The sequence below is a fragment of the Haliaeetus leucocephalus genome, unplaced genomic scaffold (genome assembly GCF_000737465.1).
Source record: "Haliaeetus leucocephalus isolate CR32 unplaced genomic scaffold, Haliaeetus_leucocephalus-4.0 Scaffold188, whole genome shotgun sequence".
NCBI classification, from domain to species: domain Eukaryota; kingdom Metazoa; phylum Chordata; class Aves; order Accipitriformes; family Accipitridae; genus Haliaeetus; species Haliaeetus leucocephalus.
The window spans coordinates 254,565-276,617 of record NW_010972624.1 but is presented as its reverse complement, the minus strand read 5'-3'; the positions used below and the strand labels follow the sequence as shown (position 1 = coordinate 276,617).

The 22,053-nt window shown below is 57.7% G+C and overlaps 1 protein-coding gene across 2 annotated transcripts in view; it reads right to left on the bottom strand.

The window, feature by feature from the left end:
- Positions 1-2,645: 2,645 nt before the first annotated feature.
- Positions 2,646-22,053, bottom strand: part of CAPN15 (calpain 15) — a 60,445-nt gene continuing 41,037 nt past the window's right edge. For both annotated transcript variants that reach the window (XM_010565226.1, XM_010565227.1), the window contains 11 exons: positions 16,065-17,562; positions 12,730-12,938; positions 12,298-12,481; positions 8,169-8,392; positions 7,013-7,138; positions 6,137-6,289; positions 5,741-5,902; positions 5,193-5,422; positions 4,822-4,982; positions 4,321-4,499; positions 2,646-4,131 (listed from right to left, as the gene is read on the bottom strand). In XM_010565226.1, coding sequence (XP_010563528.1) covers positions 3,954-4,131; positions 4,321-4,499; positions 4,822-4,982; positions 5,193-5,422; positions 5,741-5,902; positions 6,137-6,289; positions 7,013-7,138; positions 8,169-8,392; positions 12,298-12,481; positions 12,730-12,938; positions 16,065-17,562 — 3,304 coding nt within the window. In that variant the 3' untranslated portion in view covers positions 2,646-3,953. The remainder of the gene's footprint in view (positions 4,132-4,320; positions 4,500-4,821; positions 4,983-5,192; positions 5,423-5,740; positions 5,903-6,136; positions 6,290-7,012; positions 7,139-8,168; positions 8,393-12,297; positions 12,482-12,729; positions 12,939-16,064; positions 17,563-22,053) is intronic.

The following is a 22,053-nucleotide window of genomic DNA, read 5'->3' as shown; positions in this document are numbered from 1 at the left end:
ACGAGCAGCATCAACCCTGCACGTGGAGGGGACCAGAGCAATGGGCAGCGGGAGCGGCAGGCAGCGTGGTGGGCTCACGTGCCCACAGCAGCTTGCCCCACCAAGCGTGACCTGGCGTCCCCGGGGTGACTTGTGCCATCACTTGGCTTTTTGTAGCCACAGCCCCTTGATTGGGGTCTTACAGCCATGTCAGGGTCTGGCAGGACAGCCCCTGCCTGCTTGCTGCCTTCATTGCCACACACGTGCTCCAGCCTCTCTGCTGCTCGTACGGGTGGGTACAACAGCACTCTCCCTCCATCTCCCCCCCGTCCTGCTGTCCGTGCTTCTGTCCTTCCTTCCCTTCTGACCCACGGCTCTCACTGTCCATCCCCATCTCCCCCTTCAGACCTCAGGCTTAAGGCGCGACGGGGTCAAGGGATGACGAATTTACTGATGAAGCAACACAGTACTCTGAAGCTGATGTGTCAAATACCATTTTATCTTTTGACACACAGTTATATGTAATTATAAAGCAGTTAATGCTGGTTCAACCCTTATGAATCACGCACAATTACAATTTGATTTCATCTCCGTTCCTTCCGTGGCCACACCACTGCTCTCAGCCCAGTCGGTGATGCTGGGGGTGTCCTGAGGGCTCCCTGCAGCGTCCCAGTGGCTCAGGGCCACGGGCAGCATCGCTGCCATCCAGGCGCCTGCTCCTGGGAGATGCTGTCCCCTCCACGCACCAGCCCACCCGGTGCCCAAGTGTCTGCAGCTGCACTGGGTGCTGCCTTGCCAAGCGCCCGGCTTGGCAGGATTTGCCCTTGGCACGTTGGCTGGGCTCGCCGAGCCGTGGCCCTGGAGAGCCGTGGCCCGTGGGGAAGGCAGGATGCGGTTGCCCGCCTGGGCTGGCCACGCAGCCACCATCATGACGAGGGCCACCACCAGGCCACTGGGCTGAGAAGTCCAAGTGCGTCCTTGGCATTGAGCAGCACAGAGCCGGGTTGGGGGGCGGAACCCCGTTCACGCGTGGGGGCACCCCCGTGGTGGCAACGGGCAGCGGTTTTAGCCCCACAACTCACCCCGCATCCCCGGGAGGGACCGGGCAGGGCCCACGCAGGCAGCCTGCCCGCAGAGGCGAGGGCAAGGGGCTGCGCGGCCGTGAGGGTTAAACCCTGCCTCTGCCGACATGTTTCTTCTCCCTGAACAGACTGAGGGGAGAGGAGGGGAGGGCGGCAGTGCCCTCCCCGCCAAAATTAACTCTCCATCTGTTTCTCCCCGGCTGAGGCTGATGGCTTGTGACAGGGCCTCCTGAATGCAAAGATGTTTCGCCCGGAAAAATCTATTACAAGTTGCTGTAAGAAAGACCGAAATCCTCTCCTTCTGTCTCTCCCTACTGGTCTCAAGGTGCCCACCCCGGGCGAGAGCGGGCTGGCACGCAGCCGGCCGCCTCCGCTCAGCCGGAAAGCTCTCCCCAGCGCCAGCCTGCCTCGCCCCCGGCCCAAACGGGGAGGCGGGAGGGAGGATGGGTGCTGCCCCGGGTGGTGGTGAGGATGGAGAAGCTGCTCCTTCGTCCCCAACCCGAGCACGGTGTCGGCGATGCACCGAGCACGGCCCAGGAGCCGTCACACCTCTCGGCCATCCCGGAGCCCGTCGTGATGCGGATGGGGAAACTGAGGCAGGAGGTGCCCTGTCCACCGGCTGATGCTCGACCCTGGCCGGGACCTGGAGTCTCACGCCGGCCCCGGTACCCAGGCCGAGCCCCGGAGCCGCAGCCCCGGCCGGGCGGCAGCAGCGGGCAGGCAGCGGCTGCCCTCTCCCGGCCGCAACGCAGCCCTGCTCGGCCCTGGGAGAGGGCAGCCGCCGCTCGGTTTACAGGAGTTTCTGGATTTTGCTTTATTTTCGCCCCTTTCTGCACCGCTGCGCGGCCCTTCCCGCCCCCCCGCGCCCCGAAGCGCAGCTAAAGAAACCTGAAACTCAAATTCAGCCTTTTTTTTGTGCTCAGCTCTACTTTCAGGGCACCAAGGGATGCCCACCACTCCGTAGAAATGGCTTCAACTCTTCGCTTGCACCCCAAAATCTTCCAGCCGAGTGCCGGCCGGCACCCCTTCCCCACTGTCCTGTCCCCCCGTCCCCCCCGGTGCCACAGCCCAGCACAGCAAAACCAGGCAGCTTCAGTAAAAAACAAAACTTTATTTGGTCCATCAGAACCTGAGTTTGAAAACCACCCATGGATAATTCGTATCATACAGGGATTACGGATCTGATTTACAATTGATAAAATATCCTATGTTTCTTAAGAGCTGGACAGTATTTACAGGGTTAAAAATATTCACAGCTCAGAAAGACAGAGAGAGGAAAAAAAAAAGTGAAGGACAAATCATCCCGAGGAGGAGGAAGGAGCAGGGAAGAGAAAACAGATCAACAAACAAAAATACGGACAGAGCTTGGCTCAGCAGCCCCGGCCAAGGGGGCCAGGAAGGTGTAAGGGCAGCCCACCCCCCCGCCCACCCCGTGGGGACACAGAGGGACACGCTGGGCAAACCCCACACCCCGCAACTCCCCCTGCCCAGCCCGGCGCAGGGTTTGGGGCGCAGGCTGCCCTCCAGCATGGTCCCTGCCAGAACGGGGCCCAGCATCTCCCACCCACCCCACTCCCCGAGCTGCACGTCTACACAGCTTGGGAAGGAGAGGGTAACACCGGGGGACCCCCAAAACACACACACACACACACACGTACACACACACACACACACACACACGCCCGCACCAAGCCTGAGAGCCACGACGTCCTGAAACCGTGGGGGTCAGTCCCCGCCACGGAGCACCCGCTGGGGCCAGCGGCACCCCGAGGCTCTTGCAAGCCTTCGCCTTGTGCTCACTACCTTCCACAGGACTTGGCCTCTGAAGGATGGGGGGTCTCTGCTTCCCCCCACAAAATCAGGCCCCCCACCCCCAGCACATGGCAACATGGTAAAGCCGAACCCCGGGTCCGTACCTGCTGCCCTTCACCCCTCACCTCCACAGGGCACGGGGAGGGGGGAGGCCCCCACAGGGCAGTGCCGGGGGGGGCTGAGCCCAGCTCGGGACGCATGGCTTCTCTCCAGGCACTGCTTTCAGCGGCCGCCTTTGCATAGTAACACTTGTGTGATGAGTTGAGGGGGGGTCTCTGAGCATCACCCCGTGGCCCCGCTCCCCACCCCGGAGCAGCGGTAGAGGAGGGCACCTCTGCATTTCACCCCGAGGCGCGGTGAAAACCCCACAGTGGCAGCTTTCCAAAACAACCCAGCACCCTCTCCTCCCCAGACCCGGCACCTGGGACAGGCGAGGTGGATGGGGGTCTAGGCACCGCAGCAGATCCTTGCCACGAGCAGCCAGCACAGGCGGCACCACGGCAGTGACCCTGGCACCCCCCGACCCAGCTACGGTACCTCGGTGCCATGTTGGTCCTGGCAGCAGACAATGAGGGGAACAAGACAGTGGGAAGAGCCAGGGACAGACGGAGGGTCACACAGACGGACAGACGTCAGAGGTATATTCTTTTTTTTTGCAGCGCCAGGGCCCTGGCGCTGCGGGAGGGGGCAGAGTCCTGAGCGTGGTGCCTGGGAAGGGCCTTGACAGCAACCTCCAGCCCCCCCCCCATCTCCAGCAGCCCCCCGCTGCATGCCCTGGGCAGGCCGAGGGCACCGGGCCCCAGCGCAGGTATGGGGCAGGTGGGATCCTGAGATGGCCCCGTGGCCCCAGCCGCTCCTCATAAAGTGCGTGGGGGGCCAGCGGTGCCAGGGCGGGGGGCAGCGGGCAGAGCTGTTCCTGGCCCTGAGAGTTCGCCCCAGCCCTGCATCGCAGGGCAAAGTGCTGGGTGTGATGCTCCGGCTCCGTCCCACGGCTCAGCGCTGACAGCTCAGGGGGCCACCCCAGGCCAGAGACTCGGTGAAAATAAGGGGGGAGCGGAGCAGGGAGGGGGAGGCGCTTCGTCATAGGGGCCGGGGGCCGTGGAGCCCGGCGACCTCGGGCGTCAGCAGCGGGTTGTGGGTGCCCTTCGTCGACATCCAGTCATTGAGGAAGGCCTGGGTGGCTTTGCGGTGCGCCAGGCGGTGGGTGATAGAGAAGCCGGCGTTACCCTCCAGCTGGGAGAGGATCACCAACACCTGCCTGCGAAGAGAGGAATGGACTCAGGGCCAGGCAGCTGCCTCTGCCCTGGCAATCCCATCCCCTGCCTGTCACCCCAGTGCCCACACCTCCCTGCCAACCCCAGGCTCTGCCTTGCTCCAAGCCTCCTGCCAGCACCTGCCTGCCCTCGCTGTGCAGCCCCCTGCCGACCCACCCCTGCCTACCCCGGACCTGTGCAGGGGGGGAACGCTGTCCTGCGTTTTGAGGCTGCCACGTGTGGAGACGACGTTGAAGCTGTCGGTGCAGTCGCACTGGACGTGCAGGTAGGACTTGGGGTGCCGGTTCTCCACCACCACAATGAGCCCTGCCCAGCCGTGTGTCAAGTAGTAGCAGGTCATCCCCTCGCGGCCCTGGGGCAAACAGCAGGGTCAGGGGTGTGAAGCCTCCGGGCACCCGTCTCCAAATCCCAGCCACTGGACCAGCATCTTCCACCTCCAGCCAAGGGCTGCCCATCTGCTGGGGTACCCCATGCTGCCCCAAGGAGCAAAGGGGGTGGGCATCCATGGAGTAGGAGTGGACTAGGTGGCAGCGAGCTCTGGCACAGCCTTGCCCGACTCCTGCCAGACTGAGGACACAGCAGAGGCAGGGTCCAGGCTCCTGCTGGCAGCATCACCCCCCTCCCCAGCGCAGCCACAGGGAGGCCAGCCCCTGCCTTGTGCCATCCACACCCACCTCATGGCGCTCGCCCTTGTTCTCGGTCAGCAGGATGATGGCATCCGCCAGCGTGGTGGGCTGCGCCTCCACCTGCTCCACCATCACCAGGCGGGAGCTGTAGATGGCCAGGATATAGCTGGAATAATCAGTGACTGGCCGGCTGCTGGTGGGACTGGATGCTGTGGAGACACACGGAGGAAGGGGGGGGATCAGTGAGACTGTCACCAAGCCCACAACCCTCAGGAGCAGGGTGCTGCTGGGTTACTGCACGTGCAGGTAACCTCCACCCCCAGCAAGGTCCCCACGGTGAAGATCAAGGGCTTTGCCACCTCTGCCTCCCCCAAGGTCTCTGCCAGCATCACTGTGGGGAGGGCAGCCCAGCCCCTTACCCTGGGCAGCAGCAGGGCCTGCCAGGGCGACGCTCCAGTGGTTGAAGGCACAGCACACGACAGCGTACTCGCCCGGCTCCAGCATGACGTCGCAGTTGACGAACTTCTTGACAGCTCGTTTGCTGTGAGCCATCAGTCGGCCCAGGCTCAGCTTGTTTCCGCTGGTGAAGGTGGCCCGGAAAACCATGATGCACAGATCCAGCAAGTGACTGTCCACCGTGTCCGACCGCCTGTGCCGGGAGGGGGAGAAGGGTCACACGTCACCCAAGCGCTGCCCCGCAAAGCACATGGAGGCCACGGGCAGGATGGCAAATCCAGAGGAAGAGTCCTCCCATTGCCCCAAGTATCCAGCCCCAGGAACCAGCGCACATTCAGGGCTTGGGTTTCATCTAAAACACGAGCAGACCCCGAGAATTGGAGAAATGGTGTTGGGGTCCCATCCCTGAGCTCTGTGACCCCATGGCATGGCATAGGACGAGAAGGCGATGTGTTTGGGATTCCTCTTGGGTCTGGGTCACTGCCTGCAGCCTGTGCACTGCCCAGCTCACCTGCTGCCCTCCTGGAAGAGGGCAAACTCCAGGGCGGCACGCTCCAACACTGTCAGCGATGTCACCGTCACCGGCCCGTTGGCCTTGTTGGGGAACATGCCCTGCACACGCACCTCGTGCCAGTCCGAATGGAGCTTGCAGATATCCACGGAGTCAAAGTACCTGTGGGGAAGCTGGGCTCAGCCCTGGCGGCGTCCTCTGTGGGTACACTGCTCTGCCCCCACACCCCAGCATGCTGCAGCTCATGCAGCTCGGAACAGCAGGCACCGGCAGGTCACCCACACCCGCCCCGGGGATGCCCGGTCCTGCTTGCCCCATCTTGAGCCCTATGTCCCATTTTGTGTCCCCTGCCTGGCTTCCCCCCCCACAGCCTCTGCCTCCTGGGCGCTACCGTACTTAATGAAATCGCTGTACTCCATCCAGAAGACACCCTCGCTGCTGCCATGGGGCATCAGATCGTGACGCAAGGGAGCCGGCCAGTGTGGCCACTCATCGGACCAGTTGCCATTCCAGGAGAAGCGGCCCCAGGGGTTTCGGAGCCGCAGTAACCTGGGGGAAGGGGAAAAAGGGTGTCAGAGGCCCAGAAGGAAGGGGAGCACAAGGAAGGTCACCTCTGAGATGCTCTCCCAGCTCCATAGACCCAGCCAGCCCCCCGCAGAGGGCAGCATGTCACTTCTGCCTCTATCTTTCAAAGCCCTCACAACATCCTAGACCTAATTTGCCACCCCCACTGTGGCCCCAGATGCCCTCGTCCTGCAGCACCGGACATGCTTCAGCTCCCTCTGCCCTTCCTTGCCCAAAGGCCCTCCAGCCAGGCACTGCAGGGAAAGGGCTCAGCAGGGAAGAGGCTGCCAAGTGTGACATGGCTGAAAACAGGGCATACAGCACCCAGGCTGTCAGAGGCAGCACCCATTTCTATCCCCCCCCCCCAAAGGGGAGAAGGATGCTCTCACTGCCTCATTGAGTTGAAAGAGCTCAACTCAATCCTCTGTGTCTTGTGAGACCAGGTGAACCATTCTGCACCACAGGGCATCCTGGAGCAGAGCAGCCCTGGACGTGGAGCCAGTGCCAGGCAAGCACAGCTTATACAACAGCAGCATTTATGTGACACCCTGGGATGGAGAAACAGCCCTTGCTGGCCATGAGGATAGAACACTGAAGAGTCCCTGAGGTCTTGTCTAGCATGCACTCAGTTATCTGTCCCCAGGGTTTCTGCTCAGGCTGTTGGCAGGAATGTCTCTTGTACCACACCAGCCTCCACCCTGAACTCACCTGAAGCCTTGGACATCCCGCACATCTAGGATGGAGTAGGCATGCCGTGGACGCAGACCCATACTCTCATAGGCCACATCGTCCACTTTCATGTTGCCTCCGCCACAGGATGCGCCCATGAGGAACCTGCACAGGGGACAGCAAAACCCTCGGTGTCCTGCCAGGCCTGGTATGGGGGAGAAGCTCATCCCTACCGCTCGAGGCATGGGACAGACTCACCCCCAAGGAGGCTCCTGGATATTTCCTCTCTGCAGCAACGCTGTAAACCTCCCTAGAGCAGTGCCCCAGCCCCACTGGCCAAAGCTCTGCCTGGGCAGCAGTGAGCTCCCTCCACCTGCTCGTATGCATGCTTGAGCCCAGGCTCCGTGGCGAGCTTCTCTGAGCAGTACCCTCACCTGCAGGGTTGAAAGCTCTGTCCATGCACAGTGGAGCTTTGCCCAAACCTCACCTGTTTTCTACCAGGCCCTGAGGTCCTGCCCATCTCTGATGGCTGGCAGGGCTCAGCCACACAGAAAGGCAAGCGGCACGTCTGCCTCCACTTTGCAGGCAGCTGGCCCATTCTGCAGGGGTGAGGACAGGCTATTCGGGGCGGGAAGTCTGCACCAGCCAGGCTTGGGGGACACCACATGCTGGGACCTATCAGCCTCCCATGTGGCCCTGTACCACAGGCTGGCAGGAGCAACCCTGCCTTCAGCCAGCCTAACTGCCCTCCTGCTCCTCCGGCCGGAGTGATAAGAGGTCTTTGCTTTTGCTTTGTCTCCTGTAGACTGCTTATAGTCATGCCCAGGTATGGCCAGCAAAGACGCCACGTACGGGTGGGAGACACGTGCAGGGTCAAGCATTTAACAATACAAAAAAAAGCAAAGCAAGCGGGCTCAATGCCAGCCACCTCAGAACTCCTGCAAGACAGCAGTAAACGTGCACAGGGAAGTTCACCAGGATTTTAATTTCATATGAAAATTAAACAAAGGAGAAATAATTTCTTAGAGCTTAGAGGAGAAGCTCTACCAATGCTCCAGATGGGTGCCAAGGGTGGTGGACTCCACCCTAGGTAATGTACTAGCCCCTCTCCTCTGAGCCTCTACAAATGAGAGTGCCCCCCTCCGCCCCCCGAGTGTCCATGCTCCTGCCACGGCACCCTCCTGCCTCGTCTTACCCAGCTTCCTTAGAACTCAGCATTTTGGCCCAGATGAGGTCAGTGTCAATGGGCTCCTCGCGAGGGTTAGTGGAGCTGACCTGCAGCATCAGGCTCTCGCAGGGGGCACCCGTTAGTGTAGCCAGGCCTTCAATAGCACGCCCCGCCTGGAGGGCAAAGTACGAACCATGAAGCTTGGCCAGCGCCTTCTCAATGAGGGCAACCCACAACTGCTTCCTCTGGGCCTGCAGAAAGAGGAAGAAATGTGTCACAAGCCACCCTGGGCAGGAGATGGGAAAGCAAAGGCAGCACGCGCAGACAAGGCAAAGCCCCTCTCAGCCACCCCTGCGATGGAGATGGAGAGGCAGGAGCAGCAAGGCCAAGCCACCAGGACCTTGCCTGCATGAGCCCAAGGGTGACCCCGTTCGCTACCTGCTCAGTGCTTTGTTTGCACAGTTTAATTCCCCTTGGGAAAACGTCCTGGAATCAATGCCCAAGAGGCCTGGATGCCGACAGAGCTGCACCCTGGGGTGCCCAGGTAGTCAGGCTGGCAGGAGTGGGTGTCCCCCTCACAAGCTAACAGTCCCTTCTGCTTCAACCTGGATTTAAAAAGGTTTGATAATGGAAGAGGATATCGAGCACATCCGGAGCAGCTGCCTTTCACTCACATGCCATTGCAAACCAAAACCAACACACCTTTGGCAGAGCAGGCTGCCTAGAGCACACATGGCCATGGGACCGATCAGATTTCACCCATGGAACAGAGACACTGTTTCAAGGACAAGCTGCAAAAACTCCCAGGCAGACGGGCAAAGTCCTTGTATTGGCTTTGTGTGGCAAGGTTTTTGGTAGCTGGGGGTGGGGTGGGGTTACAGGGGTGGCTTCTGTAAGAAGCTGCTGGAAGCTTCCCCTGTGACCAACAGAGCCAATATCAGCTGGCTCCAAGACGGACCCACCACCAGCCAAGGCTAAGCCCATCAGCAATAGTGGTAATGCCTCTGTGATAACATTTTTAAGAAGGAAAAAAGTTGCTGGGATGGACAGAAATGGCAGCCAGAGAGAGGAGTGAGAACATGTAAGAGAAACAACCCTGCAGACACCAAGGTCAGTGAAGGAGGGGGAGGAGATGCTCCAGGCGCCGGAGCAGAGATTCCCCCGCAGCCTGTGGTGAAGACCATGGTGAGGCAGGTTGTCCCCCTGCAGCCCATGGAGGTCCACGGTGGAGCAGATCTCCACCTGCAGCCCATGGAGGACCCCACGCTGGAGCTGGTGGGTGCCCGAAGGAGGCTGTGACCCCAAGGGAAGCCCACGCTGGAGCAGGGTCCTGGCAGGACCTGTGGAGAGAGGAGCCCATGGAGCAGGTTTTCTGGCAGGACTTGTGACCCCGTGGGGGACCCACACTGGAGCAGTGTGCTCCTGAAGGGCTGCATGTCATAGAAGGGACCCATGCTGGAGCAGTTCGTGAAGAACTGCAGCCCGTGGGAAGGACCCACGTTGGAGAAGTTCGTGGAGAACTGTCTCCCATGGGAGGGACCCCACGCTGGAGCAGGGGAAGAGTGTGACGAGTCCTGCCCCTGAGGATGATGAAGCAGCAGAAATAACATGTGATGAACTGACCGTAAACCCCATTCCCCGTCCCCCTGCACTGCTGGGGGGCGGGTAGGTAGAGAATCCGGGAGTGAAGTTGTGCCCGGGAAGAAGGGAGGGGTGGAGGGAAGGTGTTTTGAGATTTGGTTTAATTTCTTATTACCCTACTCTGGTTGACTGGTAATAAATTGAGTTAATTTTCCCCAAGTTGAGTCTGTTTTGCCCATGTCAGTAATTGGTGAGTGATCTCTCCTGTCCTTATCTCGATCCACAGGCCCTTTGTTATATTTTCTCTCCCCTGTCCAGCTGAGGATGGGGGAGTGATAGAATGGCTTTGGTGAGCACCTGGCGTCCAGCCAGGGTGAACCCACCACAGTCCTCTACTCCAGCACAGGGACAGGGGCAAGATGTAATAACAAGATGCAAGTTTTGCAGGGGGGAAACTCTCCCTGGAGTCCCTTTGCTCTGGTGCCAGGCTATCACTCTTGGGATCACTAGGCTGATTACAGATTCAGAAAGAAATGCAGAAGCTGCATTAATGCACCCAGAGGTTTGCAAAGCCTCTATCGGCCACAGCAGTGCAGGCTCAGGGCGCAGCCTTTACCACTATGTCCAAGTCACTGATACAGTTCCTCAGCATGCCGCAGGGTGCAGTCACCAGCCGTGCTTTACCTCTTGTCCTGGGCATGTTGAGGCTGGGGGGTAGCAGCAAGGACGCGAAGAGGAAGGTGTATGAGGACAGAAGGTAGGGAGACATTTGCTGCCCTCTGTGTCCCCAGCAAATTGGGTTCAGTACCTGTGCTTGGAGGGCAGCAGGGGAAAAGCACTGGTACACTGTGACTGTGTGTGACTCACAGGTGGCAGCCAAGAGCTGGGAGAGAAAAGGAGGGCAGTGAAGATTTCTGTGGAGTGAAGTTTACAAGTGCTTTTCACTGGTTTTTGAGTCCCTCACTCAACAAAATCCATGTTGTTTATTTCTGCCTCAGCTGCGGCCAGGGAGCTCAGGTAAAAGCCTGATTTTCCTTTATTTTTAAAACTCTGGTTTTCCTTTTTTAGCCCTCACATCCAGCTCACCTAGCTAAACACTCGGCAGAAACACTCATCACGATTCAGATGTCCCTCGAAACAAAAGGCAAGGCAAGCCCAGCCCATGTGAAAACCTTCAATCTTAAAAAAAAAAAAAAAAAAAAGCAGACTTGAAATTTTTAAGAGGGGAAAGATGGATGAAAAAAAAAGGTAAATCTTACACTGAAAATAAAGAAATGCGTCTCAATTGTCTCTGTCTTGTCGAGAGGCAAAATGTAGACACAGACTCCTTCTTCCCCTCTCCAAAGTTTCTCCTTAACAGGACCAGCTTCCAGCAGCACTGGCAATCATTCTGCCCCACTCAGTGTCCCTGGGGGGATCACCCACTGTGCTGAGAAAGCAGCCAGGCAGCCCAGGCTTGGCAGCACCGTACCTGTGCCTGCACAGCACGTAGCCCCTGCCTGGACCCCTGCGCCTCTCCCCAGAGCCAGGGGTAAGCAGGGCTCAGGACCCAGCGCTGCCAACCGTGCCAGGACTGCTGCCCCACGAGGCCCATTAGCTCCGACGCAATTAGCAGTTGCCCCAGGACTTGGCCACCTCCAGGCTGCAGAGGGCACAGGCTACCACTCAAGTTGTACTGACATTAAGGTTCCCCAAATACTTATCTTCAGGCCCCATTTCCCCCGCCAGAGTCCTGTCCTGACATCTACACATGATGCAGTTTGGGGGCTGTGTGTATTTTAAAACAGAGGATTGGGATTTGCAGAACAAAGCCCAATCCAACAGTCCTGGGTCCCTGTCTCCTCCTGACAGCGGCACTTTGTTTTGTTTGGCAGATTTTGCCGCCTGAGTTTCAATAAAGACGTTCTCAGTCTCCTTCATGGACATGATCCCAGCAAGAGCCCCTGGGCCTGGCAGGCAGGGCAGGGCACAACGCGCAGTGACGTCCTGAAGCGGCTGAGGGAGCTTCGTTAACCCTAGCAGATGCCACCCGAGTGTGCTCAGAGCAACTGGGCACTGGCTCGAAACAGGCTGATTTGTCGTGCGATCCCCTCCCTCTCCACAGTCCCTCCATGGCAAAGCCAAGCTGCCAGACCTCCCCGCAGAGGAAGGAAACAGCTTTCTCTCAGCCCCTTGCAGTGCAAAACACACAGGTTAAAATATTTTCCTTTTGCTGTGTAGAATAAGGATGGCTTCCCCTGCAAATGAAGTGGCTGTGGTGCAGGGAGGAGTGAGGGAAAAGCAACTGCAAATGAAACTTCTCCATCGCAGCCTGGAAAATGCCATAAGGGGCCTAAATAGATTTAAGTTATGGCCTCAGAGAATTCACCTGTCTTAAGGGCGCAGCAAAAAGCAGGGTCCCGAGCTGCAAACGACCATTGCAGCACAGAGTAGGGGCTTCACGCGAACCACAGCAGTACCTCTTCCAACTGCCTCCATCAGTCCTCTCCTAGGAGAGCCGGGGTCGAGCCTCCCCCTGCCCCTGGAGCACTGCCCATCCCCTCCCGGCACCCCTCTCCTCTCCAGGGCCACTGACCTGCGAGAAGAGGAGGTATCCGCACTCATCACATGGCAGCATGTCATCCACCAGCACTGTGGTCCACGTGCCGTCCTTGCACAGCCGCACCTGGTAGGCACCCTCGGGACACAGCGTCCTCGTGATCATCACCCTCTCCACCAGCTCCGGCCGCTCGGCCAGCACAGCCAGGGCGCTCAGGAACCTGCCGGCAGGACGGGACGTGGGACGGTCTCAGCGGGGCACGGGCAGGCAGCAGGCAGCTGCCCAGCCGTGCAGAACAGGGGACTGCGGTCCGCAGCCGCTTGGTAAGGGGTGAGGCAGAGGATGGGGTACACTCCTGGGGGTATAAATGGGTTTGAGTAGGGCTGAGAGGTCTGATCTGGAGCTGAATGAAGTGGGGGGAAAGGAGGAAGGGGCAGGAGAGTGTCAGCCCAGCTCACTCCCCCTTACCAGCAGTTTCCCAGCAGTCCCTGCAGGATATCCGAGGGCCTGGGTGTCCGAAACACTGACCACTTCACAGATCGGTCCTTGAAGATGCTACAGTTGATTTCGTGGGGTCGCAGCCACTGTTTCACCCTCTGCTGCACGCTGTCGCCTTCCGGGAATCCCACAGACTTAGGCCCAGGGTGGAAACTGTCATCTACAAAATTGACTTTGTTCTGCGAGAGTGAAAGGCAAGGAGAGCATCAGTGTGCAGCTGTGCAGCACACAGCTGGACGGGGCTGGCCTGGAAAGCCTCCCACTGCACCCCCAGGAGTGAGAGCGGAGCCCCCAGCCCGCCTGCCAGGCCTGGGCAGCCCCTTCTGATGCCGTGCCAGGGAGCAGGTCTGGGACTGGGTGTCTGCTGGCAATGGCACAGATGCATTTTGTGCATCAGGTCCAGCGTTCAGCCCTGCCATGAGCTGGCTCACCTCTCCGGGCACCAAGCTCTGGACTGCGACTCAAATCTGCCTTTTCTCATTTCACAGGAACCTCCCCGGGCAGGGACCGTCTCACACTTTGTACCGGTGCTAAAAGCTGGACCGTGGGGGACCTTGGCTGCCTCTCTAAGTGGCAAAGCATGTGAGCAGCAAGCCTGTGAGGAGCCACCTGGCAAGCAAATGCTCCTCAACCCAAGCCCCGTGCTAAGGGCTGAGCTACCCCCGCACTGGAGGGGACATGCTGGGCTTGGCAGTCCTGTGCCATCCCCGAGATACAGCCATGGAGGATGTTAGGGACACCTTTCGCAATTGGATTCAGCCCAACCACAAATAGGCAAGCAATTCCAGAGTGAGTGTATCCCGTGTCTAAGCCCACCTGCAATAGCTGCTTGCATTAAATAAAATAGGATGGACTGAAGGGCAGATAATCCCATAGGTATTAGCCATAGAGGCAGGATGGAAGCACAGAACTTCACCAAGGGGAGAAGGGCAGCTTTTTGAGACAGCTTAACACAGGGTGAAATAAGAACCAGGATTTCTTTTTGTTATTGTTAATTAAGTGAAATTAAATTCTTTCAGCAAAAGCCAGCTCTGATTTGAATTAGCTTTTATGCACACCAAACTAGTAGTTGTCCTTCCTCTTTTGTTGCAATCCTATGTGAACGCTTTCTACATGGTGCCTCAATTAGCACTTTCAGCTTCTCTTTTGTAGAAGGATGTTTTTCAGCTAATAGATGTCACTGTCCAAATACCACTGTGGGCCAAAAAGGACATGTCCCAGGGCTTGCTGGCTTTCTCAAGGGGAGCATCTGGACTGTGCAGCTGACAAGCAGCCACCTCTGCCATATCAGCCAGCAACCTCACCTTGACACATCCTGGCCTCACAAGCTCACCTCTTGGGGTGCAGCTGGGGCTCCCCAGGAACCCACCGTGCAGGGCAGTGTGGACACAGAGCAAGGCAGCAGTCTGTGAGTCAGAGCCTGTGGGCATCACAAGCTTTCTGTCCCCTGTGGAGTTGCTGCAATGCTTTTCCAAGTAGCAGAACTGGAAAAAACCTTCAGCCTCCCCAGTATCATGGCCAGGGTCTCACCAGGGCCAGGACAGCACTCAGCAGGACTGCAGGAGCCTGAACACAAGCCCACAGACCTCACCAGCACTGATGATGGATGCAATGCAAGAGCCATAGCAGTGCAATTCCCCAGCAGCGTCAGGAAAGCCTGCCTAACAAGCTAATTACCTTTATACCATGATGCCTCTCTTCACATATTTCTAAATGCTTTAGAGAAGTTGTCACTACCAATATCCCTGGAGATGGAGGGAAAGAGAGGTACAAGAGCTGCAGGGGCAGCATCAGAGCAGCAGGGAGAGGAGCAGGTAACTCGTCTCATGCCTGAGCAGCAATAAGCCTGCTCACAGATGGTGCCAGACGAGCAGCCCTGCTTATTTCTCCTGCAAGGTGATAAATCTGGGCATCGGACCTCCTTCACTCTTCCTGCTATGCCAACAACCCCCTTCATGCCGTTCTGGACCAGAGACGTGACCTTCTCCGCTGCCACCTCCCCAGGACTTACTGCTGGCTTAGCAAGCTGAACAGGCTCAGCCAAAGCTCCGACCGAGAGCTGTGCTGGCTGCGGCAAGGCAGACTCCCCTTCTTGGCAGCGGCAAGCTGCTAATTCAACTTGTCCATCTCATAATTCATCCTTCAAGCCCGATTCCACCGGAGGTAACAGATGTTCCCTGCCTACAAAAGAGGCTATTCACTTGCTTAAAAGAGGGGGATAAGCAGAATCAGGGTCTCTCTGCTATAAAGACACTCACATCTGCTAGGAGGGACACATAGCAATTAATAAAACCCACAACCCCAAAACAGGATCATTCTTAACAGCTCCCTCCCAAGCCAAACACCTCTGTGGTCCCCAGTCTGTGCAGCAGAGGCACAGGCATGGACGCACTTCTCGGCCCAAGCAGAAAAAGCCTTGTCTCTACGTCAAAATGGGACTGCAACTCCCTTTCCATCTGGTCCAGAAGAGCTGGAGGCTTCCCCCAGAAGGAGGGCAGAGAAAGAGCAGCATTCACAAGAGCATCTTACGCCACTCAGGGAAAAAAATGGGGCCACCACAGCACTGTTTGAGACTGAAACCCAACAGATCAAGCCAGATAATTCACAGTGGAAGGGTAGGGTGATAGCATGTGCTCCTGAGACCCTTACCTGGAGCCAGGGTACAGCTAAACCTCAGCTGTCCCTCCCAAAACAGGGGCAAGCCATTTGCAGCTGCAGCTGTGCATTCACAAACACCAAAACCAAGAACACCAAGGCCCAGCTCACAGTTCTTGAACACTTGCAGTTGCTCGCAGTGCCAGCAGTTCCTCTGCCCACACCCCTGCCGGTGCTCTTGAGCCTCTGTCTGCTGTGTCCCCAGATTTCCTGTACCCACACATGTCGCAGCTGCTGCCCACAGACAGTGGTGCCACCAGCAAACCTGGACACACTCTCCCAGCCTTCCCTACCCTTGGACAGGGAAAGAGCTGTATTGACCACCTAAGAATGTCCCCTTCAACCCAGATGTTCTCTCTTGCTGATTTAAAATATCACTAGGTTTCAGAGTTAACATTCAGACTTCCTCACCCTTGGGAGTGAACTGGATGGACCACCTTCACCCTAGAGATTATCTTGCACCAATTAAAAATACTACATTTCAGTGTTAACAGCCAGCATCCAGCTGCTGCAGGTGAAGACCTTCTCTGGGACCTAAGATACAGAAGGCAGCTTGCCTGTGCCAAGCGATGCCCTAGACCCGTGGGGAGGTGTGAAGAGGGCCCCCTCCAAGTGAAACCAGGAGCAAGACTAGTTCAGCAAGCACTCACCTCCCGGCAGAAGGTCACGATGTTTTCCCACAGGGCTTTGGCCTCTCCCTCATCCGTCTGCCGCCTCTTCTCCACGTGCATGCTCTCCCGTCTCTTCAGGGGCTTGAGGCCCTTGCGCTGGGCCATGTACTGCTGCGGGGTATGGCAGGCCACGCAGTGCTTGGCCTTGAGCTCATTGAGCAAGGTGCAAGCGGGACAAGCCCACTGGCTCGGCCTCTCCTGGCTGGTGGGCAGCTGGGACGGGAAGAGGCGGGCAACCTTGCGGGCGGACGGGGCCCTGCCACCACATGAGGAGCAGCTGCCCTTGTCGCAAGCCCCACAGTCGGGGCAGCGGGGGGACGGCTCGCCCTGTGTCCCATGCTCCTGGAAGCCATGCAGCTTGGAGGAGCCGCAGGCTTTACACTTCTGGGCCAGGGTGGGGTTCTTGAGGGTGCACTTGGAACAGGACCAGGTGGTGAAGTCAGGGCTGGAGGGGCTGCACGGGGTGAATCTCACTGAGTCCCCCACCAGATTGATGGTGTCACTGCCTTTCTGGGTGCTGCAAGCCTCGCATTTGCTGGCTCCGGCGGAGTTAAGCAAGGAGCAAGAGCTGCACTTCCAGTGGGATGGACTGACCTCCATCTCCTCCTCCAGCACGCTCAGCCGCTTGTTGGACAGCAGCTCCTGGAAGCGGGCAGCCGGGGCAGCTCTGGCCTGACCCTGTGGAGAGCCCTTCTGCCCTGCTGTGCTCTGAGCCACAGGCTGGGAGGCTTCAGGCCCCGGCATCTGCAGCTGGGGGGGCACCTCCCGGCGGCTTCGGGGCACAGGGTTGTTCTGGAGCCCCGGGGAGAAGGGACTGAAGGCTGGTATCTTCTGGGCCTCTTGTTCCATAGCCACTGGGCCCTGGGTAGCCAGGGCGTCACCATCAGAGATCTCTGCAGAGACTAAAGGCTGCGGGGTAGAGGGGGCCATGTGAAATCCAGCAGGGGTGATGACTTCAGGGACGACCAGCGCCTCTGGTGGGATCTTGGGCAGGGAGAGCTTGCGTGGGCCACCACAGGCAGAGCAGGAGTTGGCCACTGGCGTGTTGTGCAGTGTGCAGCGCTGGCAAGCCCAGCCACTCTCCAGCTCCGCTTCATCAGGGCTCTTCCCCTCTGAGTCCTCGCTGCTGCTTTCTGCCTTGGCAGCCTCCTCCTTGGACGTGCCCTTGGGCTCCACAAGCACGGCGGGCTTGGGCAAAATGCCATTGATGACGGGTAAAGGGGAGCCGCTGGGCCCTGGCTCTGGGGTGAAGCCACATACCTCGCAGGTTTCCTTGCCCAGAAAGTTCCTGAAGGTGCAGCGGGCACAAGCCCATTTCTGTTCCTCCACGCTGAGCCGCAGGATGTGGTTGAGGTCAGGCTTCTGGCGGGGGGCTTCGCATATGGAGCACTGCCGCTGGCCGACGGGGTTCAGAAAGGTGCAGCGGGTGCAGGACCATTCGCGGACAGCAGCCATGGAGCCGGGAGAGTGGGAGTGGCTGGAAGAAAACAGAAGACAGCATGAGGCCAGGCTACCCAGTACGCAGGGGCACCATGCGTTTCCTGGGCTGGCATGGTCAGGACCTTGCTTCCAGAAGAATACAACCGGCAATCCAGTCATTGCTCTCGAGGCACTTGTTCGTCTGGCACCGACAACCGATTTCTCCAAGTACAGGGCAATGCACTGGCTTCTACCCAAAACACTTCAGGAAGGGCACAAGAAACAGTCCCGCAACCCCACCGACCCCGCTGTCATGGCGGGGATGCACCTCGGCGAGCAAGCACACTGCCTCTGCACCTAATCTCGATAATTTTGTACATCTGCAGCTTGTTTGTAACTCTCTGGATGAGGTGACACCCTGCTCTGCCTTCTTGCTGTTCCCAAGGTCAATTCTTTCTCTTTCGGTGTCACTCTGGCCCACCTCTGTTTCATTTTCTGTTCCTGTCTCTCTCCTCTCCTTTTGGCTTGCCACCATGGGTACACAACTTATCCACACTGGGATAACTGTGTTATCCCACCCCAGACACCACCAAGCAAAGAAAAGCAGGTTGTGATGTATGGTGGTGCTGGCTATGGGCTTTGGGGACAGAAGCCTGGCCCAGCCAGCCTGTGAGCAGTAGCCCTGTGCCAGAGCCAAAGTAAGTCATGGTGCACCAGTGCCGGCACAGCTCACCAGCAGGTTCTGAGCTCTGCAGAGCGAGGCACCGTGTCCCAGCTCCAGCTCCTGCCCTGCTTACCTGGGAAGCAGAGGGGCCACAGAGCCCTGTCGTCAGCAGCAGTCCTCAGTTTCAACCTCCAGTGTTGCCTGCGAATGCCTGAAACCCTGATGGGGAATGGGGCAACGCATGCCAGAGCCACCTCGTTCCAGGGCAGAAAGTCGTAATAAAGTTTTCCAGGCAGCTTCAATTTTCAGAAAGTGAAGCACAGCAGCAGCACCAGCTCCACAGGCCATGGCAACCTCTGGGCTTGCAGGGAGCAGCTCTCCCTCACCGCGGCCCTCCTAGTGCTTTCAGGAAGGCGATGCCCTGCTTGCACGCATGCTGACAAACAGCAGAAGGAATCCCAGCCCTGTGTGGTGCCCTTTATCCCCTGCTCAGGGTCATTTCCTGGAGCTTTGAGCAAAGGTGGGGCTGAAACAGAGCTTTCTGCTTCCTCCTCCTTCACACAAGGACAAAACAGTTGTCCTTCAGGTAAATCTGCAGCATGAGCCCAGAGCCCTCTCTCCGTGCACTCCTGCTCCCAGATAACACAGCCAAGTCTAAAGCCCCAACCTTGAACCCAAGCTCCAGGCCAGCCATGCCTTTCTCCAGCTGAGCTGGTCCCTTTCCAACCCCTTCCACCCTGCCCTGCTTGCCCAAGACCCCGGGCAGGGCCAACTCTACAGGAGAAGCCTCTGAGACAGGCACCCAGACCAAGGAATGAACACTCTAAATCATGGGAGCTGCAATCCAGCGGGCTCACTGCTGGCTCCCTCTCAAGCATCCCTTCAACAAGCAAGTTCAACTGCAACACCGGCTGGAACAAAGAGAGGATAGAAGATGTTTTATGCCATAGAAAGCAGGCACAGAAAGCTATGAGACGCCGGTCCAGTCCGTGGAGGGAACCGGATCCTGGCTGGTCTCCAGCATCCCAAGCAGCAGCACCTGCACAACAGCTTCCGAAGGCAGCTGAGCAGACTGCATTGCAGCAGCAGGGGTCTTGAGGGGACAGAGGATGCAGCAAGAACCACCCTGGGGAGGAGGAGAGTGACCCTCCGTTTGGCTGGGTACACAAGAAACTCTCCTGGGAATACTCCAGCAGCAGCAGCAGCAATCCAACCACATTTCCAGACCATGCTCCACAGCCATTGGAAGAGCAGCTCCCTCTCACAAAGAGATCAGATACAACCTTCAACTCCCTTCTTAAATCAAATGTTTCTCTAAATAAAGCCCGAACTCAAGAAATCCATTTTATTGCAAGGGAGAGCTTGAAAATTCATTCTGGTTCATATACCATGCCTTCATAGTTTGAACTTTACAAGGTATTTATTTACTGGAGTTATTTAAGGAATCTTTCCCAGCTAAGAGAAATATAAACATTGATTTTTCTGCCTGAAGTCCTACAGCTTTGAGCCACTATACAATCCTCTCCCCTTTGGCAGCACCATGCCCACAGCTGTCTGAAAGGGAGATCACTCCCCAAACAGCAAAAGGGAATGAGCTGCATGCCCAGCTCCAGTAAAGGCAGGGAAGCAAATGGGGCCATGAAGGGCACAGTGATCCTGTCACATCCATTCGTCTTACTGGATGAGGTTCCTCAAACCCCAGGCATCAGCAAAAGGCAAGCAAAGGCTGTCAGCAACCTGCGCCATGCACGTCCGTCCTCCTGCAGCGTCCCATGCTGTTACCCACCATACACTGTGCTGGAGAGCACTGGCTCCAGAAAATCCACATCTAAATGCAGATGCTGCACTGCTTACTGCAGAGCAGGACCCTCCAGCCACCAATCTTCCTGCTGCACACATCACTCTTGCACCCATGGTCCTACCCAGCAGGCAAAGGCTTCTAGCCATGCAACAACAGGACCATGGAAAGAAATCACCTTGTCCCTTCCCATACCAATAGAGAGAACAGAAAAAACAAGATAACCACAAAGACAGAAGTACCACACGAGGGGACAGTGAGATGAGCTGCATTGCCAGACCTGCTTGACGCGGCATCAGCGACAAGCTGCAGGCTCAGGCAAGACAGCACCGTTTCACTTGGATGGGCAGGAGATCCAAGCTCCAGGCAGCAAGAAGGGAGGCGGAAGCCAGGACACTGCAGTGCTCTCCTCCAAGCTCCAATACTGGCCCTGGGGAGCCGCGATGCTCCCTGCTGCACTGTCCCCCTCCCAGTCCTCTCCTCTCCCCCATGCCACAGGAGTTGGCTCCCAACAGTGTTCCAGGGACACCATCCTGCCCACTGCTGGGATTTCCACTTGCTTGACTTTCTCCACTGACAGCTCTCAGGAAAACCAAAGAGCCTCCCAGAAAGGCCATCAGCTCTTCCCTCAAAGGTCTGTGGCTCCCCTTGCAGTGGCAGGGCCACCAGTGTGGCAAGCCCTGGCAGGAGACTTCCCTTCCTGCTTCTCCCCAGGATGGCTGTTGCACCATGTCACGGTGCCCAGCAGCCACACAGCTTTCCCTGCAAGCTAGTCGGAGATGCACAGAAATGGGAGAGGACATGGGACATGCATCTTCGGCTGTCCCCCACAAGCCACCGGTTCCCCAGTCTTGACAACTGGCAGTGCACCAGACTGCAGCCTGCTCCCACCAGATTCCTACCTAGGACTGATGGACAATTCAAGTCCCTGCCTGGAACACCAGACTTAATTTAAGGGTCCAAAGATCACAGAGGGCACAAGGCTGGAAGGGCAGCACTGAAGACTGGCCCTTGGTCCATCCTTACACAGTACAGCCCAGACCAGCACATGATGGGTTGTAGCAGCAGCCTTTGTCCCACACCAACACCTACCTCTCAAAAATGAATGGGCTGAAGGAGAAACCCAACCACAGCCTGTCCAAGCTCTGTAATTCTCCCTACAAAGCCTGGCTGGCTCCTTTCCCAGCAGGCAACAAGCCTGCGTGAAGAAATACAGTTGTCTCCACCATCTATTCACCAGGCCCATCTGCTGCATGATAACACACATGCTCTCCAGCCCCAGAAAACGCAACTGAGATAAACCTCGCCTGCCACCTTCCCAGACACCTGTGCAGGAGAGGAGCTCCTCTCAAAACCAGCTGCTCCACAGTGACCTGGCAAAGTCATCCACCCACAGAAGGGCTTTTCTTGGGAAGGGGACACTTTATAGGGAGCACGATGATGCAAGCTCTCAGAAGCCCAGCAGGCTGACGACAGGGATTGGCCAGAAGCTCTTTTTGGGTGCACACGGCAAGGAAAGGGCAACAGTTGTACAACCCCACACCTCCAGCAGCATGGACGGGTCTGGCCCCACATGGCCATGCTTCCCACCTCAACAGCTCTACCCAACCAAGACAGGGTGCACATCAGCTAGCAGGAGACACCACCATGTTGGCAGAACTGCACCTACCTTGGCAATCACAACAATGTAATTATAATACTTAAAAAAAGAATATAGAAGGTACTCAACCAAGTAGGCAGCTTTCAGCATGCTGATCAGATCCCAGGGAACCTCACTGCTCGCTCTGCCTTGCAAGAGTTGGGAATGCCAAAGACAGCCCACCGCCGAGGTGACAGCCTCTAGAGAGGGATGCTGGCTGGTATGCCCAGGCAGCCTTTGCAGGCAGGATCCAGCAGCAGAGCTGCCTGAAAGGTGGGTGGGTGGCTGTTTCCCTCTGGACACCGTTCCTGAGCGCACAGAGGTGGTGGGGGAAGGCTGTCACTAGGAGGGAATGGAGAGTCATTGCAGGGTCATCACTGGCCCTTTGCTTCCCTCTGATGTGTCGGAACTTTCCTCTAACCAAAGTGGGGCAGAATTGTTAGGACAA